This window comes from Canis lupus, chromosome 8 (assembly GCF_011100685.1).
Source record: "Canis lupus familiaris isolate Mischka breed German Shepherd chromosome 8, alternate assembly UU_Cfam_GSD_1.0, whole genome shotgun sequence".
NCBI classification, from domain to species: Eukaryota; Metazoa; Chordata; class Mammalia; order Carnivora; family Canidae; genus Canis; species Canis lupus.
In genome coordinates this window covers 15,407,949-15,422,631 of record NC_049229.1, presented here as the reverse complement: position 1 = coordinate 15,422,631, position 14,683 = coordinate 15,407,949, and the positions used below count along the sequence as shown (strand labels likewise).

The window sequence follows — 14,683 nt, the reverse complement described above, 5'->3', positions numbered from 1 at the left end:
CTATAAATAATATAAATAATATGTCCTGTCAGGGAAGCTCATTGATCTTCTTAAAGAGGGACTGGTAAACAAACACATCTCTGCAGCTCTGTACTCACACAAGATCACAGTGTGATGGAAACAGCTAGCAAGTTCTAGTAAGAGACCTGGTATTAATTCCAAATTCTGGTACTTACTAGCTGGCCATGTCTCTTTGGCAAGTTATACCTTTTCTCTGTCTCCATTTTCTCATTTGTGAAATGAGATGTTAACATCAGCCTTAAAATGTTTGCAGGGGAATTAAATAATTTTTTAAAACTATGAATATTGGATTTTGCATTGCTATCACAAAATAAGGTCAATGCATGTAATATACATTAACATTTCAGGCTACTTAGCTCCAGTTTAAAGTACCATATTTTATAAGAAAAATTGGAAAATACTTAGAGGAAAAGAGTAAAACTCATCTGTAGATGGGGAAATAATACTTACTACTTATAAATAAATACTTTAAAGGAACTGTGTTTTGAAGCATGAGGAAGAAAAGGTTATTTCAATAACGGTTTTTAAATCATGATGAATTACATCAAGAATGGTGACAGTTGATTGCCCTTGCAATTGAGCAAAAAATTGGAGTAAAATAGTTTAGGCTTATGCGTGAGGAATGTCGGTTAGGAACACAGGAAGTTTCCTGATTGATGACAGTTGGAACAAATTATGGAAGTAAGTTGAAGTTGTTTAATAACAAGATAGATTTTTCATCAACATTAGTATCCATTTACACAACTAAGGTGTGATCCATCCTGAATATTTTACTTAGACTAAATGACATATTTTTCCCTCATTTTTAAAAAATTTTTATTTTATTGTGGTAAAAACACTTAACATGAGATCTACCCTCAGCAAATTTTTAAGTGCACAATACATTATTGTTGACTGTAGGTACAATGCTGTAAAGCAGATCTCTAAAGCTTATTCACCTTGCCTAGCTGAAACTTGATTAGGAACTCCCCATTTCCCCATTCTCCAAGCCCTGGGCAACCACCATTCCACTCTTCAATTCTGTGAATTTGATTATTTTAGGTAACTCATATAAGTAGAATTATGTAGTATTTATCTTTCTGTGACTGACTCATTTTACTTAACATAGTATCCACAATTTTCATCCATGTTGTCACATATTGCAGAGTTTCCTTCTTTTTAAAGACAAATAGTATTTTGTTGTATGCATATGCCACATTTGCTTTATCTATCTGTTCTTCTGTCAGTGGACAGTTAGGTTCTTTTCATATCTTGGTTATTGTGAATAGTGCTGCCATGAACATAATAGTGCTAATATCTCTTTGATATCCTGATTTCAGTTCCTTTGAATAAATATTCAGAAGTGTGATTGCTAGATCATATTATAGTTCTATTTTTAATTTTGGAAGAACTCTATACTGTTTTCCATAAAGGCTACACCATTTTGAACCTCCACTAACAGTGTATGAGGATTCTGATTTATCCCCATCCTTGCCAACACTTGTATTTTATTTTTTGATAATAGCCATCCTGACAAATATGATATCCCATTTTGGTTTTGATCTACATTTCCCAGATAATTAGTGACATTAAGCATTTCTTCGTATATCTGTTGGCCATTTGTATGTCTTCTTTGGAAGAATGTCTATTCAAGTCCTTTGCCCATTCTTTTTTAAAATTTTTTATTTTATTTTATTTTATTTTATTTTATTTTATTTTATTTTATTTTATTATTTTATTTTATTTTTGAAAAAGAGAATGTGGGAGGGGGGAGTAGAAAAGAGAAGGAGAGATAGTGAGTCTTAAGCAGGCTCCACGCTAGGTGAGGCTCTATCTCACAACCCCAAGATCATGACCTTGGCCAAAATCAAGAGTCAGATGCTTAACTGATTGAGCCACCCAGGTTCCCCTGCCTATTTTTTAATCAGGTTATTAGTTTTCTTGGCATTGAGTTGTAGGAGTTCCTTATATATTTTATATGTCAACCTCCTATTGGATACATGGTTTGAAAATATTTTCTCCTATTCCATAGGTTATCTTTTTACTCTTTTGTTTTCTTTGCTGTTCAGAAGCTTTTTAGTTTGATATAATCCTATTGGTCTATTTTTGTATTTGTTGCCTGTGCATTTGGTGTCAAATCATTGCTAACACCAATGTCATGAAGCTTTTCTCACATGTTTCCTACTAGGAGTTTTATGGTTTCAGGTCTCATATTTAAGTCTAATCCATTTTGAGTTTATTTTTGTGTATGGTATAATACATGGGTTCAATTTCATACCTCTGCACATGGATTTTCTGTTTTTCCAGCAGCATTTGTCAAAGACTATTCCTTCCCGATTGTGTATTCTTGGCACCCTTGTTGAAGATCAGTCTGTCATATATGCTTGGATTTATTTCTGGGCTCATGGGATGCCTGAGTGACTCAGTGGTTGAGCACCTACCTTTGGCTCAGGGCGTGATCTTGGAGTCCCAGGATCAAGTCACACATCAGGCTCCCCGCAGGGAGCATGCTTCTCCTTCTGCCTATGTCTCTGCCTCTCTCTGTGCTATGACCCACTAATCTATGTCCGTCTCTTTATGCCTGCCCCATACTGTTTTGATTACTATAGCTCTGTGATATACTTTGAAATCAGGAAGAATGATGCCTCCAGATTTATTCTTCTTTCTCAGGATTGATTTGGCTATTTGCGGTCTTTTGTGACTTCATGTAAATTGTAGATTTTTTTTCTATTGCTATGAAAAATGCCATTGGATTTTTCTAGGGATTGCATTGAATTTGTAGATCACCTTGAGTATTATGGACATTTTAATAATACTAAGTATTCCAATCCATGACCATGGGTGTCTGCATTTGTTTGTGTCTTCTTTAATTTTTTTCACCAATGTTTTATAGTTTTCAATATACAGACTTTCACCTCCTTCGTTGAGTCCAAAGTATTTTATTCATTTTAATGCTATTTTAAATGGGATTATTTTCCTAATTTTTTTTATAGATAGTTGGTTGTTAGTGTATAGAAATATGAGTGATTTCTGTATGCTGATTTTGTATCCTGCAACTTTACTGTATTTGTTTATTAGTTCTAAATATTTTTATGCAATCTTTAGGTTTTTCTATATATAAGTCCATGTTGTCTGTAACAGGGACAATTTTACTTCCTCTGATATGTATGTCTTTTTATTTATTTTCTCGCCTAATTGCTCTGACTAGGACTTCAGTACTATGGTGAAGAGAAGTGATGAGAGCAACCATTCTTGCCTTGTTACTAATCTTAGAGGAAAAGCTTTCAATTTTTCATCAGTATGATATTAGCTGTAGGCTTTTCATATATGGACTTGTATTATGTTGAGGGACTTTCCCTCTGTTTCTAGTCTATTGAGGGTATTGACCACGAAAGCATGTTGAATTTTGTCAAGTGCATTTCCTGCATCTATTGAGAAGACCTTGTGATTTTTTAATCTTTTATTCTATTAATATGGTGTATCACAGTAACTGATTTTTGTATGTTAAAAAATATTTGCATCCCAGAGATAAATCCTACTTCATCATGGTGTGTGATCCTTTTAATGTGCTGTTGAATTCAATTTGCTAGTTTTATTGAGGAGTTTTACATCTGTATGTATCAGAAATCTTGGCCTATAGTTATTTCTATTTGGTTTTTTATTGTTTTTTTTTTTCTTGTGGTGTTTTTAACTTTTGTATCAGGGTTTTGCTAGCCTCATAAAATGAATTGAATGTGTTCTTTCCTCTTCAATTTTTTTGGAAGAGTTTGAGAAACATTGGTATTAATTCTCCTTTATGTATTTCATAACACCAATGTAAAACCATCTGTTGTGGGTTTTCCTTTGTTATGAGATTCTTGATTGCTGATTAAATCTCTACTAGTTATAGGTCTATTCAGACTTTCTATTTCATCATGATTTAGTCTTGGTAGGTTGTATGTTTCTAGGAATTTATCCACTTTTTCTAGGTTGTCCAATTTATTGACATATAATTGTTCTTTGTAGTCTCTTATCCTTTTTGGTTCTGTGGTGTCAGTTATAATGTCTCTTCTTTCATTTCTGATTTATTTGAGTCCTCTCTTTTTATCTTAATTAGTCTCGCTAAAGATTTATCATTTTTATCTTTTTAAAAAAATGAACTCAATGTCATTGATTTTTTTTCTAGTCTCTATTTATCACTGCTTTAATCTTTATTGCCTTCATTCTGCTAATTTTGGACTGAGTTTTTCTTCTTTTTTTCTAGCTTCTTGAGCTGCAAAATTATATTGTTTCTTTGAGATTTTTTTTTTTTTTACTGTAGGTATTTATCACTATGAAATTACTTCTGAATACTTTTTACTGCATTCCCTAGGCTTTGTCTTTTCATTTCATCTATATTGTCTTTTAATCTATATATTTGTCTAAAGGTATTTTCTCATTTCCTTTTTGACCAATTGGTTTTTTTATTTAATTTTTTTTTAAGATTTTGTTTATTTGAGAGGGAAAGAGCACAAGCAGGGGGAGGGGCGGAAACAAAGAAAGAAGCAGACTCCTCATTGAGCAAGGACTCTGACACAGGACTCAATCCCAGGACCCTGAGATCATGATCTGAGCTGAAGGCAAGCATTTAACCAACTGAGCCACCCAGGTGCCCCTCAATTAGTTATTTAACAGTATGTTGTTTGCTCAGGGAGAAGCAGGCAGCTGCCAGTTTTGTCTGCGCACTTTGTGCTGAGCAATGGGAAGGCTATAAAATCTCCATCTTAGTTCTCCCCCTGATAGCTAGATTGCACCGGATCCATCAGAACTCCAAGACTGGCAAAAAGATGCTAGTTTCCTGAGCCTCCCCAAAGAAGTTGGGGTGTTGCACACACAGATCAAGAAGTGACTAAGTATTTAAGAGACAGAGAAGCTAGGTACTTTCTCACAAGACTTTGATCGTGAAAGCCCAGGATTAACTTCCTTCTCCCTACTCCATATTTCCCCTGCACTTTGTTCACACCCCTACTTCATTACTTATCACATTGTACTGTGATACTTAATAATACAGCCACCCCCCAACACCCCTCTGGATCATTTACCTTCACACTCAACTCTAGCACCCAGTGTAGGAATAGGCATATACAGACATCCAGCAAATGTTTGTTGAATGAATAAACAAAAAATGAATGATGGATAGAAACAGTATGACATAATGTTTAAAATCATATGGTTGCCAATCAGAAGAACCTGACTTCAAATCCAGACTCTACGTCTTACAAACAGTGTGATCCTGGACAACTTACTTAACTCTCAGTCGTGTGTCCTTATCTATAAAATGGTGTTACATACCTAATCCATAGGGTTCTTAGATAATATATATGTTTTGTATATATTTTTTGCATATAACATGGAGTCTAGCAATAAGTAACTATTATTAATAGTACCATTATTTCTCATAATGAAAGTTATGAAAACTAATAAAAATATTATATGTATTATTTTCTATTTCTATTTATTTTTGCTATTGTAATTTGTTGTTATCATTATTGACAGAAACACTTGAGAAATTCACTGATAGCCAATACAGAATGACCCATTCAGAGACTATGTGAGAGGTTTCACTCATATCCAAAATGTCACAGGTATGCATTTTTGCTTTGGCCTGAGCTGGGGGTAGGAGAGGTTGAACAGAGTTAACAGCATTGCCTTTAATTCTGTGGCCTTAAAGAAACAAATCCCTGTTTCCACAAAAGCAAGCGGTAAAATCCTTCCCAGCACATCCAGAGCTTCTCACATCACTTATCCAATCCAAGGATACAAAGAGATGAACAATAAACTTCTGGTTAACCAGGGGTTCTCAGACTTGAGTATCTATCAGAGTAATTTGGAGGACTGTTTAAACAGACTGGGCTCCATCTCCATCAGTAGGCCTGGGACAGAACCCTAGTTTTTATTTCTAATAAGTTCCCACATGGTTCTGATGATGGTGGTTCAAGCACTACACTTTGAGGACCACTGAGTTCATAGAAATGGTTGAGGTATGAGTAACCTGACTCCAGGGCAAGAATGTGTGCAGAAATCTTTTCACTAAGTTGACTTTCCTGATAACCCCTGTGAAAGTGAGGGCTTTCTTTTTTCAGCCCCAAGGTTTACAATCATGAACTCTCCTCTTCTTTATAAATTTATTGGTAGGGAAAATAGTTTCATGAAGTTGTTTTTAAGCTTTTATGAGCCTGATTCAATCTATAGACACTCTCTACAGAAAATCCCATATACACATACACAGAAGCATTGCTTATAATTTCAAGAGGTGCTGGGACACCTCTCCCACCAGCCCACCCACTGGCCCTAAGGAGTGTCAGTAGAAAAACTATGTCCTAAAGCAAAGTCTTGGATGCACGTGGATGTTACAAAAATTTCCTTCTTATAGTTAACTCATTTTTAAAACAGGAATAATAGAGGGACGCCTGGGTGGCTCAGTGGTTGAGCATCTGTCGTTGGCATGATCCTGGGGCCCTGGATGGAGTCCCGAAGCAGGCTCCTTCTGCCTATATCTCTGCCTCTCTCTGTGTCTTTCACGAGTAAATAAATATTAAAAAAAAAAAAAAACAGGAATAATAGTAATGTCCTTGCATCAAAGTTTCTGAAGATTAACTAAGGTAATACATGAAAAAGCATAATTTGGAAACCAAAAACACTATTACCTTTTTTCTCTCTTCATAGTCTTGCTACAATAAACTCATTCTTGAGGCAATTGGATGCCTCTCCCTACTAAGAAAAGATCAGGAAGTATAAGAAAGAAGAACCCTAAGAGTAGTTATTTCAAGTCCTTACTCTACTCCCCTCACATTCTTTGGCTAAAATCTGGTCACAGGCTGCCATATCATGGTTCTCTCTGTGAGTCACTGAGCAGCGGGATCTAGCAAGTCCAGGCTTGGCTCTGTGACCTGAGAGTCTCAATTTATTTGCCTGGAAATACTCCACTTTGCAAATGTCCAATGCCTTGTCATGTCCCCAGGTTAATGCCCCTGGCAGAAAGATAGAAATGTAAAGTTGTAATAGGGGTTTGTTTCTAAGCTAGAAGACACTGAATCTTGAGAAATAGTGATTAAGGGTTAAGCCTGATTCTCACTGTTTCCAAAAACTGTGTTTTTAGCACCTACTGCGTACACTGTGTAATAGATGACACAAAGAGCAGCACCGGGGTGGTTCAGTGGGTTAAGCATCTGCCTTCAGTTCAGGTCATGATCCCAGGGTCCTGGGATCGAGCCCCGCATCAGGCTATCTGCTCAGCGTGGAGTCGGCTTCTCCCTCTGCCTCTACCTGCTACTCTCCGTGCTTGTGCTTGCTCACTCTCTCTCAAATAAATAAATATTTTTTTAAAAAAAAGGATGGTACAAGGAGGGGTAATACATGTTCCTATGCTATGCCAACTCCAATCCAGTCGGGAAAATAGATACATGCAAAAATACACCAAACACAAAGTGAACCTTAGCAAGGGCAACGATTATGATTCATACAGAGATTCAAGAGTATAGGAGGAGGGAGACATCAATTTTGATAGGGATCCACTAAAGTCTCCTGGGCAAGGTGGAATTTCAGCTGGCCCCTAAAGGAGAAGTGGGACTGCATTAGGTGACTATAAGGGAGAGGGACTTCCCTTAGATCGTAGACTATGGAAGTTGTTTGAAGAAAAAAGAAAAGTGCTTGGTTGAAATGTGCATGATTATGATTTAACCAGTGTGACTATAGTATGGGAGAGGGTGGAGGTATAGAATGTGAGGCTGAAGGAAGAAGCTGGAAGCATATTGTGGGAAAGAAACCAGAGACCAAGTTAGGAGTTTTGGCTTTACTCACCATGCAGTGGAGAAGGACTGAGGGTCTTTAATACCACAGACGGATCTGTTTTTACAAAAAGAGAGCTGGTGCCACTGTGAATAGATGATAGAGAACAAAAAGGAAACAAGACCCGGTAAGGTGATGGGAACCTGAACTAAAACTAGAGCAGTGGGAGTAGCCAGGAGGACACGCAGGGAAGAAGCACGTGAGAGGCTGCATGTTGAGAATGGTTGATGACGTGTAGCAAAAAAAAAAAAAAAAAACAGAGGCAAGCTGAAAGGGCTCCCCTTGGCCGACCCAAACCCAGGTGGGGTTGCTGCACAAAGCAGACCGTGGGCTCCAAGGAAGAAACTACTAGGGGCCCCGAGACCAGGTGGTGAGGAATACCTCCAGGTTGGCCCAAGAAGCCTCTTCTCCCTCCTAGAGTGCCCAGAAGGGTAGCAGCTGACGATCTGCTTCGTCTGCATGGAATATCAAGATCCCTGATTCCTGGACGTGACTCCTCAACCTGGCAGCTTCAGAAGTCCTAGAGATCTTTTAAAATAACTTTCAGGCCCTGTCCCGTGTGATTTTGATCTGGAAACCTAAGATGGGGCCCAGGCATCCATGTCTTGTAAAGCTCTCAGGTGATGCTGATGCACATCTGCTCTGGGGAAACGACTGTGGGCCGTTACTCTTAGTCTGTGAAGTGTCTAGAAACTCTGGGTTCAACACACTCTTGTGCTAATGAAGACTGTGATGGGCTGGAGGCCATAGGCTTTAGTCTCCAACACAGTGACAGTCATCAAATGTCTTCGTCCCACTCCAATCCTCAGGGGACACAGCAGGAGATGGCAGAGGCTGCATGCTTGAGGAGGTCCCCTGAATGCCACAGAAGGACAAGGTGCATACCAGCCATCATAGTCACCCTTGTCCCCTTTGCTGTGTTACAGGGGCACCATAAAAGAGTCTTATTACCAGATGCTGTGAGACTTTAGAAAACAGGCTAAGTGATAATACTGTCCATTTTCTGCCAGGCTTATATACCACTCACAGCACTTTGACTGCTATTACTGTTTTTATTTCTCAGAAAAAAACAATGCAGTCCAAAGGTAAGGTGGGTGTCAAACATGTCCCTTCTAGACACTGGGCTCTGTGCAAGGTCAGACAAACCAGAGCCAGTCCTGAACCCGCCATCCTCCTGCACTCCGGTTCTGCTTCTGGGCCATAATGGAGAAGGGTAACATAAAGGCATTTTTCTCTCCTTGTAAAAGAGGAAAAAAATAGGGGGAGGGGGAATTATTTAAACACACCTCACTCATACTGCAATCACTGCATTGTTTTTCCTGTTGAAACACCCTGTTGGTTTTTAAATCCCTTTAAACCTACCCGGCACCTGTATGGCCCAGATCCAAGAATTATTACCGAACCCTTCACTTTTTATATTTAGCCACATAGGGGTTTCTGTGATGGTAGCTGGCTCTTGGTTCAGTCGAAAATTTCAGAGCTTCCAGAAGTTTTCTCCTTCCATAGAAGTTAGAAGCATGCAGTGGTCAGACAATGATTTTTTAAATTTTTAATTTTTATATTAATTATTTCTGTCCACTTTTGTTCTCCTGCTGGGTAAAGCAGTATCATGGCACCACCCTCTATTGTTCCTGTGTGAAGATCCTCCTGAAATATTGACCAAAAAAAAAGGGCAGGGGAAGGATGGGGGAGGGGTGGGTGGTCCCCATCAGCAACTTCTGGTTTGTGGGATGACCTCTCTCCAGGGCTAGAACTGAGGCTGAAAATATAATGAGAACTTCCCAGCAAATTCATTATAACAAAGCATAATGTGAGCTCACTAGGCACAAAATAGGCTGAAGGAAAGTGACTCCCACATAAGACCTAATTAAATACTTTGATGTCAGAAAGCAGAGCAGGGAGGGGTGGAAAATCAAATCAGACCAAAGTGAAAGACCTACATTCAAATGGAAAGAAGAAATATTTCTCTCTCTTCCCCCGACACCTCCTCTTACCTCCCCCACCTCCCTACCCACCCCCACCCCTTTCTCTGTACCTCTCTCTCTTTTCTTCCTTTGCCATGAAGGAAGAATAAGATTCAGGAACAATAGGTTGTAAATTCTTCAGCCAATTAGTCCAGTAACTTACTACTGTTTATAATGCACAGAATGTCACAGGCTGTTTTGCAAACTCCCCAAGTTGGTTTGTTAATAACAGGAAGCTAGCACTTCTCAGTACAGTGGATCAGCTACACGTGAAAATAAATGCAAAAAACCTGGAGGGGAATAGCAGCAGACCAAGAGTAGCCTTGATTTAATTTAACATTTGGGGGTCCACACACAAATGAGCATTTTAGTAGGCTTCATGGTGGAAGTTGCTGTCATTTGTAAAATATTCTGGCCAATTAGCTAATAGTGTGCTTGGATTTCTCCTGTTTTGATACAGTAATACTAAGTACATTGTGAAGCCCAATTATACAAATCATCCCCATATGCCATACCAGTCTTTCTTTATGAACTGTGTTTATAAATCCTGTGTGAGGAAATGTGTACTTCAGCAATTTAGACCATGTGTAAAAACATAGCCAATGGGATTGTCAAGAAAACAAGTTCCAGCCTAGGAAATCCTAATGTGTTCCGCTGGAATAACAGGAGGGTGCCGGAGAGTGCAATGCTCTGCTTAAATACATATTGCTTTATAGTGTTTAGCCAATTTAGGGGCTTCCGCTTCCCTTTCTGTTATTTTATTCTTCTTTTCTTTTAGGATCCAACCTTGGAGTTTTTGAGAAAATTTGGGATTGGTCTTCTCTCAGGCACAATAGCCTCAGTCATTAACATCCCTTTTGATGTTGCCAAGAGTAGGATTCAAGGGCCTCAACCAGTTCCTGGACAGATCAAGTACAGAACCTGTTTTAAAACAATGGCAACAGTCTACCAGGAAGAAGGGTAACAACATTCTTATTTTAATAAATGTGCAGGATTCAAATACTGTTAAAAGTATACCATACTTCAATTTTGGTGAGAGCCATTAAGCCCTCCTACATTGTGTGTGTGTGTGTGTGTGTGTGTGTGTGTGTGTGTGTGTGTAAAGCTCTAGAGAATAATGGCAAACTTGAGATAACACAATGATGAAATACTGGCAACATGTTCTTACACCATCCAGAACCTTGGGTCACCATCATATAGTCTGCCACTGCATGTTTGTCTTAGAATGCTAAGATGACCCTTGTGCTTGTCAGTTTCCATAATATTGTTGTAATACACCCTGTTAATGCGGGGGCAGGCGAATGGTTGTCTTTGAACTGTAAATCTAGTCAAAATGTCACCTCCTCATATTCTCCTGGGAGAATTAAACATAAGAGTTCTGTAAAGGTAGTTTTCTGTGAAAAATCTCAAGTGCATGTTTTTTTCTGCTAGGCTTTTTTAATTTAAGTCTTACATCTGTCTCTTCATCCTTCCTCACTCAGATCTTATTCTCAAGTAAACAAGTAATATTTTATTATTTTGATCTAAACTCTATCATGTTTTCTTTTATGAAGACCGAGTTTGTGGTCTTTTAAATTCAATTACAAAAGTCATTTTGTCCATATACACAGCTGTCATAAAAGTAAGATCTGTGTTCAGTGCAAAAGCCATCTCACTGAGGAAAATCATATTTCTGGTTGGACACAATCAACTCAGCATAGCTTGGGCAATAAAGAATTCATTAACTCTTTCTCTTTGTCCAGTTTATTTTTTTTTCTTTGTCCAGTTTAGTGCAGAAAATATGTAGCCAGGTATTGTCCTGTTTAGGATACACGTGATTTAAAATCAATTTTCTTTTTTTTTTTCAAATCAATTTTCTTGTAGATGCTGAGTCGGCATCTCAATCAAGCTGAGATACAACTCCATTCTATCTTCAGAATTAAGAATGTTGCTCTTTCCCTTCCTATTATAGGTTTTTAGCTTTGTACAAAGGCCTGCTTCCCAAGATTATGAGGCTTGGACCAGGTAATGACGTTCTTATTACTTATATCCTTCCTTATTGTTCTAGTGTCTTTTTTTCTGATTTGTGTCTATCAGCAACATGGTAAGCTTATCACACTGTGAAAGATGGAAACCTTGAGAATATGAAGTTATCTAGGAGTATTCAAGATACTGAAGGCATCCATTAGAAATGTTTGCCACCTTTGTTTATAAGGTACTATTTAAAGACCTTGTTGGAGGCTGATGGGAGCCAAAGCCCAGCTTAAGTCAATAGGAGAGGATCCAACAGCCAGTTGGAGTTTGAGTGAACAAGAAGATGTACATACAGTGGCTTCTGGCTGTGGGGTAAGGACCAGCCTGAGAAAACTTGCCTGGTGACCCCCAGTTCATTCTTGTTCCCGCCTCAACTTCATTTCAAAAACAAAAAAGAAGGGTAACTTGCCTCCACAAACATCAGAAGCCACTTGTCCTCACAGTCCCCTGGGAGGGTTGCTGTGAATGTACCATCCAGGGAGTGGTGGCACTGCGGCCTGGCACTCACCTTCCTGGCCTCTGTCAGCATGATGGTGGAGGCTCCTGGCTCAGGGCCTTACCTCCGGATGCCAACCCATAAAAAACCAGCTGCCATTCCCACAGGGAGAGTCAGCTGCCTCTATGTAAATAGATAAGAACATAACTGCTGCAGACCCAACCGCCTGGGCAAACAGTCTTGGGTATAAGCACCCTGTGTATAAGTACAGAATATGCACCAGCCCTCTCGTATCTTTTTACCAGGCCATACTCATCTACTTAGGCGTCCTGGTATCCTCTCCTAGAAGCTTCCCCTTCCCATTCCTCCCTATTAACACCACTGTCCTCCTGCCCTACACACTCACACCTGGGCACATTGACCTTTGGATCTCAGCCCAATGAGCCAGCATTTCTACTAACCTGAGGTAGGGGACAGCTCATGCTTTCATGTATTCAGAAAACACTTCCACAATTCCCAGTCCATCTATCCTAACCTTTCTAGACATTTAAGCATGGATTTTGCTTCACGTTTGAGATTCGGACTTGCCTCCTCTTACTCGTTGGCATAAAAAACAATGGGTATAAAACGAAGCCAATGACAAAGAATATTGGTGATTTTGTTGCAACTCTCTCTGCCGGTATATGTTTTCCCTTCACCACACAGTAAAACCCTGCTGGTAGACCTAGTATTAGAGAAAATCATAGGAATGACCCTAACCCAGCTTTCTCAGGAGGGGATGGGCCTAAAAAGAGTGGTGATCATGGAGAGTTTATCTAAAACAGTAATTGACTGGAACCTTAATCCAAAACTCTTAAATAATCTGACCCCAAGTTTTGTTAGAGGCTTGCAAATGTTTGGTTGGCTTTTTAAATGTTTTTGCATGAGGTGTCCTGAGTTGCTGTGGTATTAAATACAATGAAAAGGCTTGTTGTGAATGGACTGTCCAGGCTAAACAAAAATGTGAATGACTGGAAATCTCCTTCAGGGACCTGGCCCACACTCATATGTAAGTCCTCCAAACATGCAAATCCCAGCAACTTTAAAGGAAAGAAAGAGAAAGAGAAAGGTACCTTTGACTTAAGACTTTTTTTTTCAAAGAGAAAGAGTAAAAAAAAAAATGAAAGAAAGGGTAAATCTGGGATTTTCATCTTTCATTGTGGGAAGCATCCCATCTTCTTTTTAGAACAGCCTCAGCAGCTCTGTGTGGCTAACAACCAGTCATGTCCTGTGAAAGGAGACTCTTGAAGTCTGTGGTTTAAACTCCAAATATCACTAGGCTGCAAACTAACCCAATTCTGCAAGTTCTTGTCTTACATGGAGAACAGTTAATAAGAGTAAACACAGCAATTACATAGGTATTAACAACCTCTGTACGTGGGTCTTTTTTTGTTTGCCAGAGTGCCAAGAGGGCTACAGAAGCTGAGAGGGATCTAATAGAGTATCTTCATGGGTTAAAAATGAAAATTACAGGCAGATAATTATCTTTGGTATAAGGTTACACAAACATGTGTGGCCTGCAGATTAAAACACACACACACACACACACACACACACACACAGCAGTGTGTACAAAAGAACTAAGATCAAAATCAAGTTCTATTTATTTTCATCAGAAGTCAATCTTCTGTTCATGAGGCCAAGTCTTCTTAAAGTTATGCTCAAGATACTTGTCCCCATTTGATTTTATAATATTTTTCGTGCAGACATGAGAGGATAATATAGGTTATATTAAAGAGCATGGGACATGTGCCACTTACTGGATCACATGGAACACAAAATCATCCACATGTTGATGCCTCTTCCGATTTTTAGGTATTCTGCAGCCTTGGTGCTTGTTTCCCTGTATCATAGTCCTGCTGACCTTTTAAGACAAATAGTGGTCCGTGACACCCAAACCCCACTACCAAATGTTCAAGTGCAATCCATTCATATCTGAGGCAGATAAAAGGAATAAAAGCAAAAGGAGGTTGAAAGCTAGCTATAATTTGTAATACACATCTTTTTAAATACTCAGAAGCTATTTTTCACATTGCAATGCAGTTTGAAGGCAATAGGAGAAAACCAGACTCATCTATCAAGCACCTTCTCAGAGCTTTCCTTCTTGAATGCAACTAGGGAAGTGCTAATTATGGACCGAAAAAGATAAATCCTCTGCCCACATATGAAAAATATGAAGGTTTCTGTTTGCAGGAACGCCACATGCCCTTACATGACTAAATGTGTCTATATTTATTTACTTTTAAAAATTAAAAGTGCCTGAAAAAGAATCTGATGAGAAATGATGAAAGTTACAGAAACTCATGGGGAAAAAATGTATTCAGAGGCTCAAGATGGTCTTGATTTTGCTCTGAGAATTTTCCACAGTAGTTTTATATCGATGTATTAGAGTCCAAGGCCTGATGAGTCTAAACAGCCCTTTCCT

The 14,683-nt window shown here is 38.7% G+C and overlaps 1 protein-coding gene across 6 annotated transcripts in view; it reads left to right on the top strand.

Annotated features, from left to right (window-relative positions):
- The window catches only part of SLC25A21 (solute carrier family 25 member 21), a 470,243-nt gene that overhangs the window by 454,182 nt on the left and 1,378 nt on the right, over nt 1-14,683 (top strand). For all 6 annotated transcript variants that reach the window (XM_038544546.1, XM_038544544.1, XM_038544547.1 and 3 more), the window contains 2 exons: nt 10,549-10,730; nt 11,722-11,774. In XM_038544546.1, the coding sequence (XP_038400474.1) occupies nt 10,549-10,730; nt 11,722-11,774 (235 nt within the window). The remainder of the gene's footprint in view (nt 1-10,548; nt 10,731-11,721; nt 11,775-14,683) is intronic.